The 16,217-nt window shown below is 52.4% G+C and overlaps 5 protein-coding genes across 5 annotated transcripts; 3 read left to right on the top strand and 2 right to left on the bottom strand.

Annotated features, from left to right (window-relative positions):
- Positions 1 to 740: 740 nt before the first annotated feature.
- On the top strand, positions 741 to 2,182 carry BGZ61DRAFT_369793 (uncharacterized protein; the record flags this gene model as incomplete). The annotated part of the gene is made up of 4 exons (XM_046241973.1): positions 741 to 815; positions 871 to 1,062; positions 1,115 to 1,194; positions 1,243 to 2,182. 4 exons carry the CDS (start codon positions 741 to 743, stop codon positions 2,180 to 2,182), a joined length of 1,287 nt encoding a protein of 428 aa, XP_046095983.1.
- A 1,073-nt stretch (positions 2,183 to 3,255) lies between these two features.
- On the bottom strand, positions 3,256 to 4,749 carry BGZ61DRAFT_369607 (uncharacterized protein; the record flags this gene model as incomplete). Its single annotated transcript, XM_046241964.1, has 2 exons — positions 3,256 to 4,109; positions 4,248 to 4,749. 2 exons carry the CDS (start codon positions 4,747 to 4,749, stop codon positions 3,256 to 3,258), a joined length of 1,356 nt encoding a protein of 451 aa, XP_046095982.1.
- Positions 4,750 to 6,288: 1,539 nt separating this feature from the next.
- BGZ61DRAFT_369847 (uncharacterized protein) lies at positions 6,289 to 7,876 on the top strand (the record flags this gene model as incomplete). The annotated part of the gene is made up of 8 exons (XM_046241979.1): positions 6,289 to 6,415; positions 6,469 to 6,488; positions 6,540 to 6,576; positions 6,633 to 6,709; positions 6,756 to 7,007; positions 7,066 to 7,187; positions 7,245 to 7,306; positions 7,356 to 7,876. 8 exons carry the CDS (start codon positions 6,289 to 6,291, stop codon positions 7,874 to 7,876), a joined length of 1,218 nt encoding a protein of 405 aa, XP_046095981.1.
- A 771-nt stretch (positions 7,877 to 8,647) lies between these two features.
- BGZ61DRAFT_317703 (uncharacterized protein) lies at positions 8,648 to 9,114 on the top strand (the record flags this gene model as incomplete). Its single annotated transcript, XM_046238893.1, has 3 exons — positions 8,648 to 8,913; position 8,953; positions 8,992 to 9,114. Coding segments are annotated over 3 exons (390 nt in total), but the record flags the coding sequence as incomplete, so codon positions are not given.
- A 5,047-nt stretch (positions 9,115 to 14,161) lies between these two features.
- Positions 14,162 to 15,979, bottom strand: BGZ61DRAFT_464478 (uncharacterized protein). Its single transcript, XM_046247484.1, has 3 exons — positions 15,674 to 15,979; positions 15,211 to 15,442; positions 14,162 to 15,152 (listed from the first exon to the last, which is right to left on the bottom strand). Exons 1-3 carry the CDS (start codon positions 15,728 to 15,730, stop codon positions 14,515 to 14,517), a joined length of 927 nt encoding a protein of 308 aa, XP_046095979.1. The 5' UTR covers positions 15,731 to 15,979; the 3' UTR covers positions 14,162 to 14,514.
- Between the last annotated feature and the right edge of the window lie 238 nt (positions 15,980 to 16,217).

Here is a 16,217-nt window from a genome sequence, read left to right as displayed (position 1 = left end):
GATCAAGGCCCAGAACCCACTCACCTCATCGATATCTCCCACTGCTCCCCCAACTCAACTCTCTCGACTCAACATGGTTCGACCCCAATCGACATAATCGGCCCTCTTCCACCACGTCCTGAGCACTGGTCACCTCCATCGCGTCTCTCTGGTCGGCTTCTAATATTAAAAAGCAAACCCTCCTCCACTACCGACTTCCTTCCTCCCCTTGTCCCCAGACTTCTTTAAGTACCCCTCGTCGACTTCACCCTCACCCTCATTCTCCTCCACCTCTTAATCTCCCATCTCGTCATCTTCCTCGCCTTCTTAATACACCTTCATCTCTTCTATGCCCCCTATGCCCCCTAACTTTTACTACCTGCCTGGTTGACATAATTGATCACCTGCCGACTCAGCTCTCGCTGCTACACATTCCCGCACACAGAGCACTTTGGTCTTCCTCCGCGCCAGAAATTGCCCCTCCGAAGTCAGACATCGCCAGATCTGGAACCCGTCGCTCCGCCAAGGACTAGTCGTCTCTGTCGCGCAATCCCCCAACTCGCCGCGAGCGTGATCAAATCCAATTCCCGCCAGCGGGATCCCAGCCTCCGGCACCTCTGTCGTCTCGTCCGCTGTAGCGTGGATCACTCAAATCCTTCGTCTGGAACTCAGACCAGCCGAACAGCATCTGCCCCTTGATATCACCGACACATTCGATCGTCTGCAGTCTACAATCTAGCCAGGACATCCGAGACATTGCTATGGAGCTTTTGGAACTTGTTGAGAACGAGCCTACGGCTCGTCCATTCCAGTGTGATTGGCAGTCGTGCACCAAGGTTTGCTCCCTCCTAGTCCCCTGAGCTATCTAGTTGGCTAACATTTAGGAAAAAGAGCTTCAATCGTACGTCTGACCTACAAAGGCATTATCGAATTCACACCAATGAGCGGCCTTACTCTTGCTCTACCCCAGGCTGTGGGAAGAGCTTCATTCAGCGAAGTGCCTTGACTGTCCATATCCGAACACACACCGGTGAGAAGCCTCACCAGTGCCAACATATTGGCTGTGGGAAACGCTTTTCGGACGTAAGTTGCTGCATGTGCCTACAGCAGCCTCAGCCACTAACTGGTAAAACAGTCCTCCAGTCTCGCTCGTCACCGACGAATCCACACTGGGAAGCGACCTTACAAGTGTGGTCATAACGGCTGCTTGAAGAGGTTTGCAAGCCAACCCAAGTTGACTGACGTCTGCTAACAAGACAACAGCTTCTGCCGAAAAACCACCATGGTTAATCACCAGCGGAGGTCGCACCAGCAAGGACTGAACCCCAACGATATCCTGGACGATTACTCATCGGACTCCGACTCTGATGAATCTCCGTCCACTCCACAGACCTCTGCGATGACTTGGTCTCTTCAAGACATGATTCCTGTCAACTCGATACCACAGGGCTCGTTACACCGCGCTAGTTCCTTTCCCGAATTTGGACAGCAAATGCACGCCTACCCCCTCCACCAACAGCAATATGTTGGCCGGCACGCTATCCCATCCAGCGTCCCTCCCGAGTTCCACCCGCAAGCCGTCGCCGAACAGCAAGCCGGAATGCATATGCTCCATCGAACAGTGAGCATTCCTCGACCAGCATATTATGTCACCGACCAGAGCAACCCGGGAATCGCAACAATGAGCACCAACCCCATTCAGCACCAGTATCAGCTTGCCCAACAGCAGGTTGACAGATCTTCCATGGAAATGTCGTACCCACCTTCAGGGATCGCAACGTCTATCCAAAGCAGCCCGGGTACCTTCTCTGCGGCCTCGGTACAGAGCCCCCTAATGCAGGATGGCTTTTACCCGCACCAACAGCAGCACCCGCCGTCATACACTCTTCAGGCTGCGTCACCAGTGGATTCGCACCATAGCATGTCCTCGTACACTCAATCGATTCACCAGGCCATGAACCAGGCTCAGCAGCCAGTTACTTCCCAGACCCAGCAGAACCAAACCCCAACGACCGAAAACTACCATCAACCAGCTGCTCAATCTCAGGAGGAGCACTGGCCCCAGTACCAACCCCCTATTGAGGTGACAACCATTGGCCAGTTGCCTGCATACGGCACTGGTGTCTACGATCTGTGTGGTCCGAAGATCGAGTTTGACGATCCCACGATGCAACTGCCTAGCAGCAGGCTTGAGAGCCTATAGACGAGCCTGCCAAATTTCGGCTCTTGATCGAATGCCACTTCCGCAGGCATAATCGCACGTTCGGCGGTTCTCGATCGAGCTCATCTCTGTATCAATATCATACCCGGGCTGGACTAGACATATATTCCCCTGTTTTGATTTTTCTTCTTTTTCTTTTGCTAGGATATACCACTTGGGATACACAGACCAAATACCGGCGGGTGGCTCACCCCGCTGACATGAGGGAACTGGCTTTGTTGTTCCCCTGACTGGAGGAGAACGGATACCAGTCTTGAATTGGCAGCATCTCCTGGCGTTCTTGTTCTGCTCCCCAGGTCTAGGATATTGAACGGCGGGCCGGTTTTCCTGTTTCTTCTATGGCTACGCCTGAGTGCAGCACACGTTGCCTCTGGCACTAGTCGGCGTTCCGATGGGACTAGTTCGTTCCCTTTTGTTTTTACGCATCACGATTCCCCTTTGTTTGAAGCACCACATGCCCAAGCGCATGCTCCTTTTTGGTTGCTTGAGACAGTTTTGCATTTGGTTCTTGCATTGTCAATCTTTTCCAGCATCGGCCACACCTCACGAAAGGTGTGCTGCGGTGGGACGGTTTACAACGGGGTTGACGGACGACGGAATGGGTGGGCGAGCCGGATGGCAGGTCTGACAAGACGAGACAACGGAACGACTATCGGGTAGGCCTTAAAGGAATGGGTGTTATTACCAAGGAACGTGGATGGGTTGAAATACGCTAAGGCGGCAGTGATGATTGACGAGACGGTGATAAAAGTTGCTGGGGAAGAGGCTCGCGGAGATACCCTGAGGAGGAGAGGTCAAGGCGATAGAGGTGGAACAAGCGATGAGTTGCATGACCACGAAAATTCCCCGCAGTACTGGGTTATGAGGCGAATGTACCTGGACGAAGCTAATGAGGGCCATGTGGAATTCAATTTAGCCATCAATTGTGATGGATAGCATAGGCCTCTAGCAATAGTGTAATTGTTTGCTTTACCCATCTTCTCCCATTCAGTTGGTGCAGGTTTGTGATTTCACAAGTCGATATATGCTTTTAAGCTTCACAGTCCCTCAAGCAGTTACTTGCCTTGCCCTCGACAGCCCTCTGATCTTCTCGCCTTACCCTCTATCTTATGAAGATACCGTTCCGTCTCCTTGGCATCCAACCCAAAGGCAAGCCGCACCATCTCGTAGACGAGGCCCGCATCCGCCTCCGGCAAGCCGCCGAGCTTGGTGAAACAAGCATATATTCTTGATGCCGGGCTGTCCAACACTTTGGCGAATGACCCTCCGAGGGACCGTCCCTTCTGCCGAAGTTCCATCTCGGCGTCTCGGAACTTCCGGGTGTACATTCTTCGAGCAGACTCCTGCCGCGACACGTTTCTGTGCGCAAGGTGATTGGGATCCTGAAGGATGCCTTCAATCTCCGCCTCTGACCCCAGCAACGGAAAGGGCATGGGGTAGTGGTTGACCTGCCAGGGGGCGGTTTGGGCGAACTCCCAGTCGATGATAGCCAGGAAGTTAAAGTTCTTGTCAACAAGGATGTTCCGTGTGCCAAGATCCATATGATTGAGGGGAAATCGCCCATCAGTGTCACTGTCCTCGAATAATGCAGTGTTATGTACGATGTCGCGAAAGACAAAGGCAGCCAGCCTGGTAAAGGACATTGAACTGCCTTTTAAATCCGCATCGGACAGATCCAGCTTGCTGATTGCGGCGTCTCCAACGGCAGTGAAATACTCAGCCGGACTAGAGAAAGGCCCCTCGTCCCTAAGCCCTTCGGCCGAGGCGGTGGCCAACCTGTCAATAATAGGCTCTCCCGTTTTTGATACGGAAGAGATGGAACCGATCCAAGGATACGCCAAGGTCGCCAGTTCTGCTTGTACCTTTGTCCATTTGTCCATTGGGTCATAATATGTTCTTGAGCTGCAACCTGCATCTAGTTAGAAGTTTCGCAGCAGACTTTATGCCTTTGATGTTGCCTGTGTGGATACTTGAGGCAAAATAAACGAATCAGGGCAGAAACGAGAGGAAGCAAGGCAGAGCTGGAGTGATATAATTAGAGAACCACCTACCGATAGGTTGCACATATCGAACTCAACATCTTGCAAGGTATTCCCATAGAAGCCTTCCAAAAGCATGTGTATGGCACCGGCATCGGCAGCAAGCTGCGACCCTGGGCCCTCATAGGCGTATACACGAGGAATAGTAACGGCGGGGAGGTTTTGCCTCACAAATTTCATCGTTGCGACCTCGCAGGCAATGGCGTATAGTTCATCTCCCTCACTGACCGTGGGCGGGGTGTCAGGATGCCGAGGCAAGCGAACTCGGGCAATGACCAGACTGCCGTCCTCGGCAATCATCTCGAAACGGATCCAGTACTGGCCCGCCGAGAAGGGCTGGCTCATGGTAACTTCCTGGCCCTTGATGAGCTCGGCGTGGCGCACAAGTACAGACTTGTCGATCTTTGCGAGCAGTCCCTGCAAACGCTCCTTCATGCCGTTGTAGTCCCAACCGTCGAAAGACGCCCATCGCGTGCTCGGCGGAACTCTTGAGGTCTGTGCTGCGGCCATGGTTACATGGCGAAGGGAGACCATGGCGCCTTCGAAGCAGGTGGTCGGTCTTCGCAAGGCGTCGGGGCTCTCTCTTCCGGTCTCTAGCCATCCTGCTTGACTTGTCTCTCATTTTTCGCACCCTTCTCTTTCTTGACCTTGTGACGGTACAAGGGCACGAACGAGGTCGAGTGCGACTTGGGCAAAATGATTGTTTACAAGGAGAGAAAGAGATTCCTAAGGAAAGCTCTGACTTAAAGCTATTTACACAATATTCATAAAGTGAGACTATTCATAAAGTATGAAAGTCACATGATCGTTCCCTCACAATCTGCTGGATGTTCAACGGGGCCAAAGGGGCACAACACCAATGGGGCATTTGTTCCGATACTGAAGAGTGTTTGTCGTTCCCTAGCTGTATGTGTCACGGGCCAGGGCCCGTATCCTTGCGGCTGTGCCGCAAGACGTACTAGGCTCGTGCGCGCCAGGGATGAGAAATCGTTCCACAGCTCAGGGGCACTTAGGAACTTCTTCTTTCTTCTTCATCTTTGATGTAAATAGCATCGTGGACTAGATAGCTGGAATCCAGCTACTAGAGGCCGTTCACAGTATGGAGTTTCTAGGCAAGATCAACTACCGAAAGGACCAGCGGGTGCGGTTCCTAAGCTGCTTCTATCAAAGTATGTAATTGATCACTTTCAAGACGTTCTCTAGCTGGACTGACACTTGGGTATTGCTCAATCCCTTCTTTATGTCTTGGTTAGGTCCTCATGGCGAAGCTAGGCCATCTATGCAATCGGATCTGGACGTAGCCCAGGCCACTGGCGGCCCAGCGCCTTGGATGTGAGTCGCCCCGAGCATGATCTCGGTCTACTATGCAGCAAGCGTTCAACGGAGCTTCAAAAACTCCAACAAACGAATTTAGAAACACTGACGAAGGAAAGCAAGGCATCACCATCTCCTCGTCAGAATCACAGACAACTGCCGACTCTGCCTTAAGGCCGAGACGGCTCGTCGCCTATCTGTGTCGATCCCTCGGGCTAAGAGTGCGCCTCAAATAGGCTTTGGATTTCTCCACACCGCCGGCTGCCCCGGATTGCCCGGCCAATTCTAGACTCCACACTTGAACTCGGGCAAAGGTAGATCCTCGACCAGCGCAACCATGCAGTCCACGCCGTCTCCAATGGGATCTGAGGGTCACCCACCCTCACGGTAGTTAGTTAGTGAGCCGCCGTCCACTGACCGCAAAGGGAGGATGGTACACCTGATTCATTGGACATGTGACGGCCAATACCCTTCGCGACGGTCACCGTCCCGAATTTTTAAGTTGGTGAATATCCTTCCCCCCCACATCGCCAGGCACTGCATTCCGGGGAAGTCCGCCAGTGTGCTCTGAGAATGTCACAGGGTTTTGCGCTGACAACACGGCGTACCTGATGGCCGGCCGCCCCGGACAATCCTTCCAACGCCGATCTTCTCCACAAGGACCCTTCTTTTCCTCTGGAATGCTTCGCACATCGATGGAGTGACCAGCCGCTTCGAGGAATTGTATTGATGGATATGTCGAACCCGGCGGTCGCGAAGCTGGTCGCGGTGACCGCTTCGCTGATTGCTTTGATCACGCTCTTCGCCTCTGTCCGGTTCTTCGTTCGCAGCGTTCTGTTGCGGAGCGTGGATTGGGACGATGGTATGCTACCTTTGGAGCCGCCTTTTACATCTTCGATGCTTACTTGAGAATAGTCCTGGTTTTCCTCAGCTACGTGTGATTTGCTCTATCCAGTCAGGAGAGGAGACATCACTGACGATACCAGTCCCTGACCATTGTGCTTTGCAGCTGCGTATTAGCCAGTTAGTTCTGTGGCGTGGACAAGCCTTTCTGGGAGAGGTAGGACTGATCTTCGCAGTGACCAACTTTGGCTTCGGAACCCCAGTTGACGATGTCTCTGACGACGATCTCCGCCAGTTCCTCAAGGCAAGTAATGTTGTCAGCCTTGCGCGAGTGTCGAACTGACCCCAAGGCCTTGCAGCTCCAATTCGTCACGAAGCTGGCCTACGTGTGGGGCTTCGTTACGGTTAAGATGTCGTTCGCGGTACTCTACCTTCGATTGCTTCCCGGCCACGTCTCCCGACGCATCAACCAGGTGCTCCTTGCCGTGTTGGCGGCCGAGGGCGTCGAAGCGACCATGGTCGTTGTCTTCCACTGTAAGCCCATGGACAAGGCATGGAACATTCAGAAGGAAGGCACTTGTCTCAACTTGAAGCTCTTTTACTACGTTTCGGTGAGCCCTACAACTGGAACAGACTACAAATAGATATGCTTACAGCGACCCTCCCTAGTTCGCTATCAAGTTCGTCACCGACGTCTGCCTCTTCATCCAGCCCATCCCGGCCGTCTGGAAGCTTCAACTGTCGAAGGTGAAGAGGCTCGGTGCGATCCTGATGCTTTCGATTGGTTTGTTGTAAGTAAATCACTGACACACATCTTGCTTCCATGGCCCGCTGACTTATGCGTGTAGTGTCTCTATCATTGCGATCATTCGAGTGACCTACATCGGTCAGCTTAGGACCGATGTGACCAGTACGGATCTTCTCATACCTATTCGGCTTCACGTTCTTACACTAGACAGAGGACCTCGTGGACCCGATGATCTGGTCCCAAGTCGAAGTGTGCGCCCTCCTCGTCTGCGCGTCGATTCCTTCTCTCAGACCATTCCTCCGATGCTTCCCTGCCGTCAGCAAAGCTCTGGGCCTTTCATCAGGCAAGGACTCGAGAACACCTTCCAACATCGGACGATCCCCTCGCGGGCTATCGCTACCCTTAATGAGATGGAGCAAACCGAAACAATCGCATGTACAATCAAACAAGTCTACTAAAATAAGCGTGAGCTGTAACGTTACCGCCTCCGGTCCTGGGAGCGACCATGGCAGCACAGAAGAGATCTTCCCTCAACGGCACGGCGGCCCAAGCAGCATTGTCGTCACACACGATGTCGAAGTCGGCGTTGAGAGAGTCGATACTGGCGAGAGGTTGAGCAACGACCAGGGGCAGATTGAGGCGGTTGAGGATCGGTCGCTCGATCATATCTCGCGATCCGGGAGTCCTGTCCGGCCGAAGGAGGATTGGAGCTGGGTTGCTCTGGAACGTTGACTGACTGGATCGGTTAGACGGTGTCTGGGAATGGGAGAGGAAAGAATGGCCGTTGTCCGAGAACATGGCCCGGGAATGCAGTACTTGGACGCGTCGAATCAGCATCATGTAGGATAATATACTGCTGTGGGATCACTCCCATGAGCGAAGTTTTCATTCTTCAACTACTACACGAAGCTCAGCCACTCGTCGACTTCTAACGTCCGTTCGTGACGTTGAACCTCACGCAGATGGCATCCGCAATGCTCTGGACAAGGCCATACAATATCAAAAAGAGCGGGGTCATTTGATTCTCCTTGGTCGGTCAATCGGCTTGGCCAAGGCGCTGAAGTGGTATGATCTTCGTCGTGGGTCTGGATAGAAGCTAAATGGTAAGATTGGCCCAGAGCTTCCCCGACGGTTTCTAATTGTTTATATAGAAGCTCTCAACCCTGAGGAACGAAATAAGATCATGGGACACCGCCAGGGAGACTCGAGGGTGTACGTCATGTACTACATGTCCACCTTTATGGATACGGGCTGCCAGTCGATCTGTTTTGGCAGCCCTCCGCAGCACGACTTGACAGTCAAGCGAGGCGAGACCAATGAGTGTATGAGTAAGAATGTAGGGTTTTTGGGTGGTCGAGACCAATCGTTGGACCTGTACTGCTTGCACTGTCGCCTCTTCGTATGTGATCCTCGTACGTCGTGTTATCTATCTTTTCTCGCCTGCCACTTGCATTGAGGATGACTTCCTCTGTTGTAGACGCAGTCAACCTCCTTCCCTCGTTCCTAGCCGATGAGGTGCATGGCATGCCCGAGTCGAGGGTATTTGAGACCGTTGCAAAGCGATGGTACGGGTTGCGGTCAGGGCCTATCCGTGCCGGTGATCTCATGGCGACGAAAGACTCGAGTGAGGGAGACAAAGATGTAGCGAACCTGTCAATCCTCGTCGAAGATGAGTCAACTAACTGCGGCGCCAATGCGTTGAAGACGAAGGAGATGTTGGATGCGGCGGGGATCACGGCGCCGCGGTCAATCATTGTGGTGCAGGATCTGTCACATATATACAGCCACTACAGCTACATCTGCTGGAGTGTGCACTCCACTTTTGGCCTATTCGGCAAATGCGACAGGATCCGACAATGTCGCGGCGGACAGTGGCGTCTTTCAATAAAGCGTATCTTCGTGGCCAAGAGATGGATGTGGATGAGACCGTTCCGAAGGTGGTGGCTTGGCCGACACTCGTACCGGAGGTTATGTGTCCACCCGAACCAGGGTGGGGAATCTATCTACATCTATCTACCAACGCCTCAAGTAGATAGATGTAGATGCTTAGTCATGACTTGCAAGATAGATAGATAGATGTAGGCTACATGTAGATATAGGTAGATGGCATCTATCTACTAAAACCCCACAACCACTAAACCACTGTCTCTACTATATCATCGGCCATCTCCGTCAACAACCCGTTATATCCTTCCAACAGCCCTGCTTTCAGCCATGACCTGACTGTCTGAGCAACAGAAATTGTACTTGTGTCTAGACGAGTCCGTTTGGGGGATACCATGGTACTTGCGGAGGAAAAAGTCCGCTGATATTCAGCAGCCATCGCCGGGATTGATAAGATGTCAATCGCCATTCTAGCCACGCGTGGATGTTTAAACCGCTTAGCAGGCCAGCACTGAAGCGGGTCATCATGCTTTGTGTAGACGTCTGGCTTTGTAGTTGGCAATTGATAGGGGTGCTGCACCATTTTGATAGGGGTGCCGCAAGCTTACGGGTGCCGCACTTTTGCGCTTCTCATTGGTCCAAAGACTCGTCGGCCCCGTCAGGCCACCCCGCACAAGGCGGTGAGCTGGTCCGCTCCACTATGCCTTAACACTGTAGGGACCACCGCCACTGTCACGGTGGTGTTTTCGTGGAGTAACTGGGTCATCACAGGCATAGAATGGAAGCAAATGGCCTAGCGACTACGGCCGTGGATGGTAAGTATGCACATCTATAGTCTCCTACGGTAGAGCTCTTTATATGAGGTTACTCAACGCTGACAATGTCATGGAACGGGCCCATAATTTCCTTTTCGGGCGTCGCGACTTTGTTAGGGGATGCGCTGTCCCAAATCTACTAGTGACGAGTAATTCGACTCATTATTATTCTGCTGCGCTATAGTTTGACGACAATAGACTGGTCCTTCTGCCTTTCGGCTGAGTACAAGGCTCTTGTTCCTCAGGATCTCTTTCGATTCTCCTCCAGATGTCACCTACGGGGTTGCGCTTCATACCAAGCGCTTCCTGCAGCAACATATCTTTGATATATAGCTTGTGCGGAATCGTACCTCGGCGGTGAACATGGAGGTATATTGGGCGAAGGTATTGACATAAGAACAGGCGACGTAGGAGGCGGTGGCGCAGCTTCAGCAAGAGGTTGAGATGCTGATACTGCTGTCGTGGAATTCGATTCCGGGACCCCTTTTGGATTTGGGGTTGAATCCAATAATGCGGTACCGGTAGATCGTGAGGCTGCTCCGAAGCAAAATCTGATTGCAAGGGTCATTCTGAGTACCTCAAAGGGCATGCCTTTGAGGTCATTGTATGGCCAACCGTATGGCATTTGCTGCATTTGCTTGGAGCCCGTGTAGCAGCTTTAACTGCTGTAGATCTTGTTTGGATAGAAAGCATTGTCTCCTCATCGCTCAATAGCTCCCATTGAGACCGTTGTCTTCGTACACTCGGTTGAGTCCTGCACCCACTTGCCCGTATTCCGGTAGTCTTCCCAGACCCGAGAGGCAATGTCCTTCCCTGGCTTGACTGACTGTTTTGTGCCTGGCTGGCCCCGCCCGCCAAGGGGGCCAGAGTCGTCTTGTTTCGACTTCTAGGTGATCGGCCGCGGCGCTTTGGCTGACTGTTTTGAGGCTGACTGTCTGAAACCCGACGGCTCCGGGTTTGACTACTGGGCCCAACTGCTTACTCGCCGGTATAGGCTGGGGGTTGTTTTTTGGCCGTCCACGAAGATTGGTAGCGATCTTTGGGTCTAGGATCCGGCGATGTATGTCTTCGCTCACAGGCTCTCGTAGATGCCACCGCGGATGGATATTCCACTTGGTCAGAGGCGTTGCGGTGATAAGCTTCCTGTAGATGGTATGATAACAGGGGATACCAAGCTCGATAGGCACGGTGCAATCGTCGTTACACGATCTTATGGGACCCGGCCACGGATTTGCCGGGGTTGGGATGCCTTTCAATGCCTTGCGGTGCTCCCTGGTAATCAAAGAAAGTGCCTTCTGAGACACTATCTTAGGAAGCTCGCCCAGATACTCTGAGCCGCGCCCCACGTGCTCTCGCGCCGTTAACACTTCGTCCTGAGCACAAGCTTGACGAAACTCCCTCTCCTGGTCTTCCAGCATACCTTGGATTGCCTCGACAAGCCGATACAAATGGCTCATGCCATTTAGGAGATAGCTCTTGATATTGTTGTTGCTGGCCTCTGTACCGGAGGTCACTCGAATGCCGAAGTTGCGGTACTTCCGGATGAAGCAGCGGGCCCACTGCGCCCTTACAGGCATGTACATACCATACAGATACGCGAGAATCGCTCTCTGGTCACCGAATTGCGTACAGAGGCATTCCCAGGCCTTCTCATGATCCTCTTCCGTCTCGGCAAACAGCACCAGCCTCCACAGCATAAGAACTCCGTGGTAATCGTGGGTTATCGGCCGAGACATATTGTCTTGGGTGATTGGCTCCTCTTCTCTTCTAGATGCCTGTACTGCCTGTCGATCGCGCTGGCTGAGGGTAGCATCGGGCTCATCCGAACTACTCTCTTCGCCAGTACTGCTGTCCATCGTAGTATTCGCCCACTTCCGTTTGGACTGCAGCATTACATTGGAGTTGATATGGTGGATGCAAAGTTGCTGCTGGGCGTCTTGAAACTCAACCCCTAGTGCCTTCTTCATCTGGTCGTCAAAGTCGGTAATGACAACGTCGGGGGATCGGACGCTGTATCGGTCGAGGAGCGTGCGTACACCGTTTGCAAGGAACTGGAACCCTTCAAGCCTCTCGTTGTCAATCAACCCGAATGCGGCGTTAAAGACAGTACCCAAGCAGGTCTGTCCCGTAACTTGGAAGAGGGGCAACTTGAAGCGGTTCGTGTTGTATGTGTTGTCGAAACTGATGACCTCGGGGAAACGCTTCCACATCCGGATAGAGTAAGGGAACGTCCAAACCAACCCCACCAGGCGGTCGGGTTCGTCCCTGGCCCACTTGGCAACGTAAGGGATCTCCTTGTCGTCGAACAACTTGATCAATGCAGCCGTAGAGCTGTAGCCACCCAGATTATCTCTGTTAATCCGAGCTCTGGCATTGTAGATATCTCTCTGGGTGTAAACCGAATCTGGGAAGTGACCTCGGACCATACCACCAATGTCTCGTGCACGAATGCCAATCCGTCGACTGGAAGACTGGATGGTCGCCTTGACAGGGCTAGTAAGTCGTCGATGAACTGGATGGGCGGCGGCATCGGTACTAGGGTTATGGTTATGGTCGTGGTGTTCCGCATCTGGGAAGTGCCGTAGAGTCCACTGGAAGCCGTTCTCTGGCAGGGCCTCGGCAATAATCTTCCATAGGCACCCCGACTTTCGAGACTTTCGTTTCCGAAGGCCAGCACCCCTTCCTGGCCGGGGAACCCCGTACCGATCGCATTGGAAGACATATCGACTTCGCTGTCCAGGTCGAATCATACCATGCGCCTTGATAACACCAAAGCCATGGGTTTTCGCAAAACTGTTGACCCTAGCAAAAAGGGCGTCAACCGACGGAGCTGGATCGCCAGGAATTGGTGGGTTTGAGATTGTTTCGATAGCGTTGGATCTCGAGCTGGCATCGGACAGTCCGTGCTGCTCACACTGCTCCTCGCCCTGGGCAGGCACCTCCGGAAGCAATGAGACCTGAACAGGGCTTGTGACTGGCTGTGAAAAAGTCACTCGGCCTTGTTGCTCTTGACGGCTTTGTTCGGCCCAGGCAAGGTTCCTTTCGTGGGCCAAGGCAAGTGCAGAGGCGAGGTGCCGGTCTGTTTGTACGAGCTGGCGAGCCAATCCTAAGGCAGTCGGGAGGATCGTCATTCTCGTTACAGCTCGCGTTATACGCTCGTCTCGGCTCTGTTGATTGGCACACTGCCTCTCCCGTATGGTCTTGGCCGGGTCTGGTATCAGTGTGTCAACGTGTTGGAACGGTTGGCTTGGTCGATACTGGGAGGTGCGATAATTGTTCCGGAGGGATATGTCTGATTTTCGCCACTGAACACCTGGAATATCCTTGCCGATCGAATCGTGAAGTCCAGGCAGAGAGTAAAAATGCTGGTTGAGCCATCCTGCAGGCACGCCGCCCATACCTTCCGTACCATATCGACATATTTCGAGGCTGGCCGTTGAACTGCCTGACGACTGGTCTGAGTTGCTCGACGAAGGCCGCGATGGCGTTTGACTAGGGGGATTGATCGTGCTAATTGGACTTCTGCGACGGCTTATGTTGGCGGCAGCGGCATCAGGTGAAGGCATTGTAGAGCTGCTCCTTCTTATAGTCAGGTCGCCTGGACAGACCATCGCAGGATTGGTAATGCCGGGAATATGTGGTCACGTAATGTTAAACAGGGATAACGTCATTATCCAGAGGTTCTTTCTACGATTGGTTGTGCTCGGTTTCAGTGTGGCCGTGTTGATAGGCGTATTGTACTCGTCGGGCGTTGAGAGAAATAATGGCGATGACCGAGATACCGCGATGTGACGCGAATTGTCAACCAGCTGGCAAGAATGCGGCAGAATTCTGGCGCGTAAAGGTGCACTAACAGGTGGGAGTTGGACCAATGAGAAGCGCAAAAAGTGCGGCACCCGTAAGCTTGCGGCACCCCTATCAAAATGGTGCAGCACCCCTATCAATTGCCTTGTAGTTAACCATCGTTGGAACTCATCTGCAATCGGTTCTTTCTCGTAGGTCGAATACGACAATAGCTCGTCTTGAAACGAATCGGGGGGATTATGAAAGTCGTTTTGAGGCAAAGATCAGGCTCAATGAGCCCGGAATACTTCGCACGACGAGCAAAGCTTGCGCCTGCATGATGTTAACCACAAAATCTGTCTACGGTTTGGCGAAGACAGGGGGCAAAAAGAAAAAAAAAGATAGGTCATGAACAAAAGCAAAAATACAAGGAGGGGGGTACTAGTACTTCAGTACGCTGGGAACATACCAGCATGTCGAGGTACCTCTACCTTAGGTAGTTTGTGGCTGGCGTCTACCCTACATTTCATCTATCTACCTGGCGGCCAGATAGATAGATGACCCACAAGGGCCAGCAGTAGATAGATAGATGTAGTCTACATCTATCTACATCTACATTTCATCTACTTCGGTAGATAGATTCCCCACACTGACCGCGACGGATAGTTAAGATGAAAAATGGACACTGAATCGCAATGGGATCTCCGTGCCGTGCAAGTGTGGTAGTGAGTGAGTGTGTGGGGAGCAGCACGCAGAAGCGGCGATTGATTGGGGTGAGAGTGTCGGACCAATCGGATTTGGCTCGCGGGAGTACAGTTACGATCAAACAAACAAGCTCGCTGCGCATTATGTCTCCTTAATTCTATTATCTGCAAGCCAAGATGCATTTCATTTGCTAGGGTAAATTTTATGCATCCTTCTCAGTAGCTGCTCCCTCTCTCGCTGAAGCACTTCCTCCTCTCGTTCCAACGTCTGAATGTATTGTCTCGCCGCGTCTAGAATCTCGCCCCTACTAACTCCTCGGCTGTCATTGCGGGCCTTGCTTCGCATGTCAACGGACCCATCAGTGCTGACAGAGCCGCTCTCCTCGCTGTCAGTCTGTGAGGTAATGGGAATCATGTTTAGCAGAGTTGTGAATCGCGAGTTGAGTCTGTCGCGGTACTGCTTCTCGGCCCTGTTGTGACAGTCCCGGGCGTGTTTCTGCGCAAACGTGATTTGGTGGTCTTCCTTTTCAGATGCTAGCGATCGGTTCTTCCCACCTGAATTCTTGGACTTTCGGGACGCAGTCGGAAGTTTGCGGGTGCCCCCTTTGTCGTCACCGACTAAGCTCCTCGTTGACTCTCTTTCTCCCCTCTTGCCACTGAGAGAAAATGCTTCTGAAATTTGTCGGTAGGCTGTTGTGTGGGTATAATCGGAAGCAGTTTGAACATCTTGGGACAGGTCTAAGGTGGGAAGACCACCATACAATGGTTGACCTAGACTGAGATCCCAAGGAATAGACTCCATAATATCCATTGACACATCCCCTACGTCCATTGGGTTTAGTCACGACTGCGAGTTGCGAGTAGCTTTGGTATGACATACAGAAATTCAGTGCCATCTCTGCATCCAGAATGGGTGATGAGATGCGGTCAGATTCTAGAGAGGAAACGGCTGTGCTCTGGAAAGGCGACAGTGCAGAGTCATTGAAACAAAGCCCCGCGGGGCCCTTCCCATAGTAGTTCTCGTAAAATGGTGCCTTTTTATAGTAATTGTCGGATCTGGGGATGGATTGATCCCACGCATACGGAAAGTGACCAATTTCTGACGCCGTAGCCTAACAAACGATGAGCATGTTCTTAATTTCAAAGATGACAATGCCCCACGGTTTGTTCCAGCGATCTGGATACCTTATGCGTTGTCTCGCGGAAAATTATGCGAGAGAGCCCACAGGGATTTCGACTTTTGGGGAAATGTGGAGCAGGATGCTGGGGGGAAGGATGAGATTGGGTAGGGTTGATTTGTACGCCGAGTGGATTCAGAGACAAAGAGGATCCATGGTACCTACATTTTCGCTTGTGCGACAGGATAGGACCAGGTCCGAAGGACATATCGTAGCGTCCATTTTTGCGCGAGAGATAGGTCGGTGTGACCTCAATAGTGATTTTTGCACTGAGTGTCTAGAGAATCGAGTACTTGTGGGATGGCCTGATGGGCGAGAACCATGATTCTTCAGGGACTTGATATAATCTTTGAGTTGAAGTATTTCTGGATGCTGGGATAAGCCTGTTTGGCAGCAACTTAGTGGCAGCCACCCCTTGATGCAAGCATGGGCTGATTACAAAGGCCATCACCAAGTCACGAGGAATATTACGTGGTGATGTGCGGCCGGGGGTCCGAATCGCCGATCCAACGATGGCTCAAGTTCTGGCCCTTTAAGCCACATCGGGTTTCAACCAATCATCAGCAGCTTATTGTCAGCAGAAGACCACGACAAGGGGAGCTTTTCCTGTTAAGGATTACCCGGCGGTCTACGGAGGACCATTTCAAAAGTCTTTGCCCGCGCTACGGACGCCACACCCCTTAATCCTTGTTAAGTACCTGACGGTACA

The sequence above is a fragment of the Ilyonectria robusta genome, assembly GCF_021365365.1.
Source record: "Ilyonectria robusta strain PMI_751 chromosome Unknown BGZ61scaffold_38, whole genome shotgun sequence".
In the NCBI taxonomy this organism is placed as follows: domain Eukaryota; kingdom Fungi; phylum Ascomycota; class Sordariomycetes; order Hypocreales; family Nectriaceae; genus Ilyonectria; species Ilyonectria robusta.
This window is presented reverse-complemented; position numbering and strand designations above follow the sequence as displayed.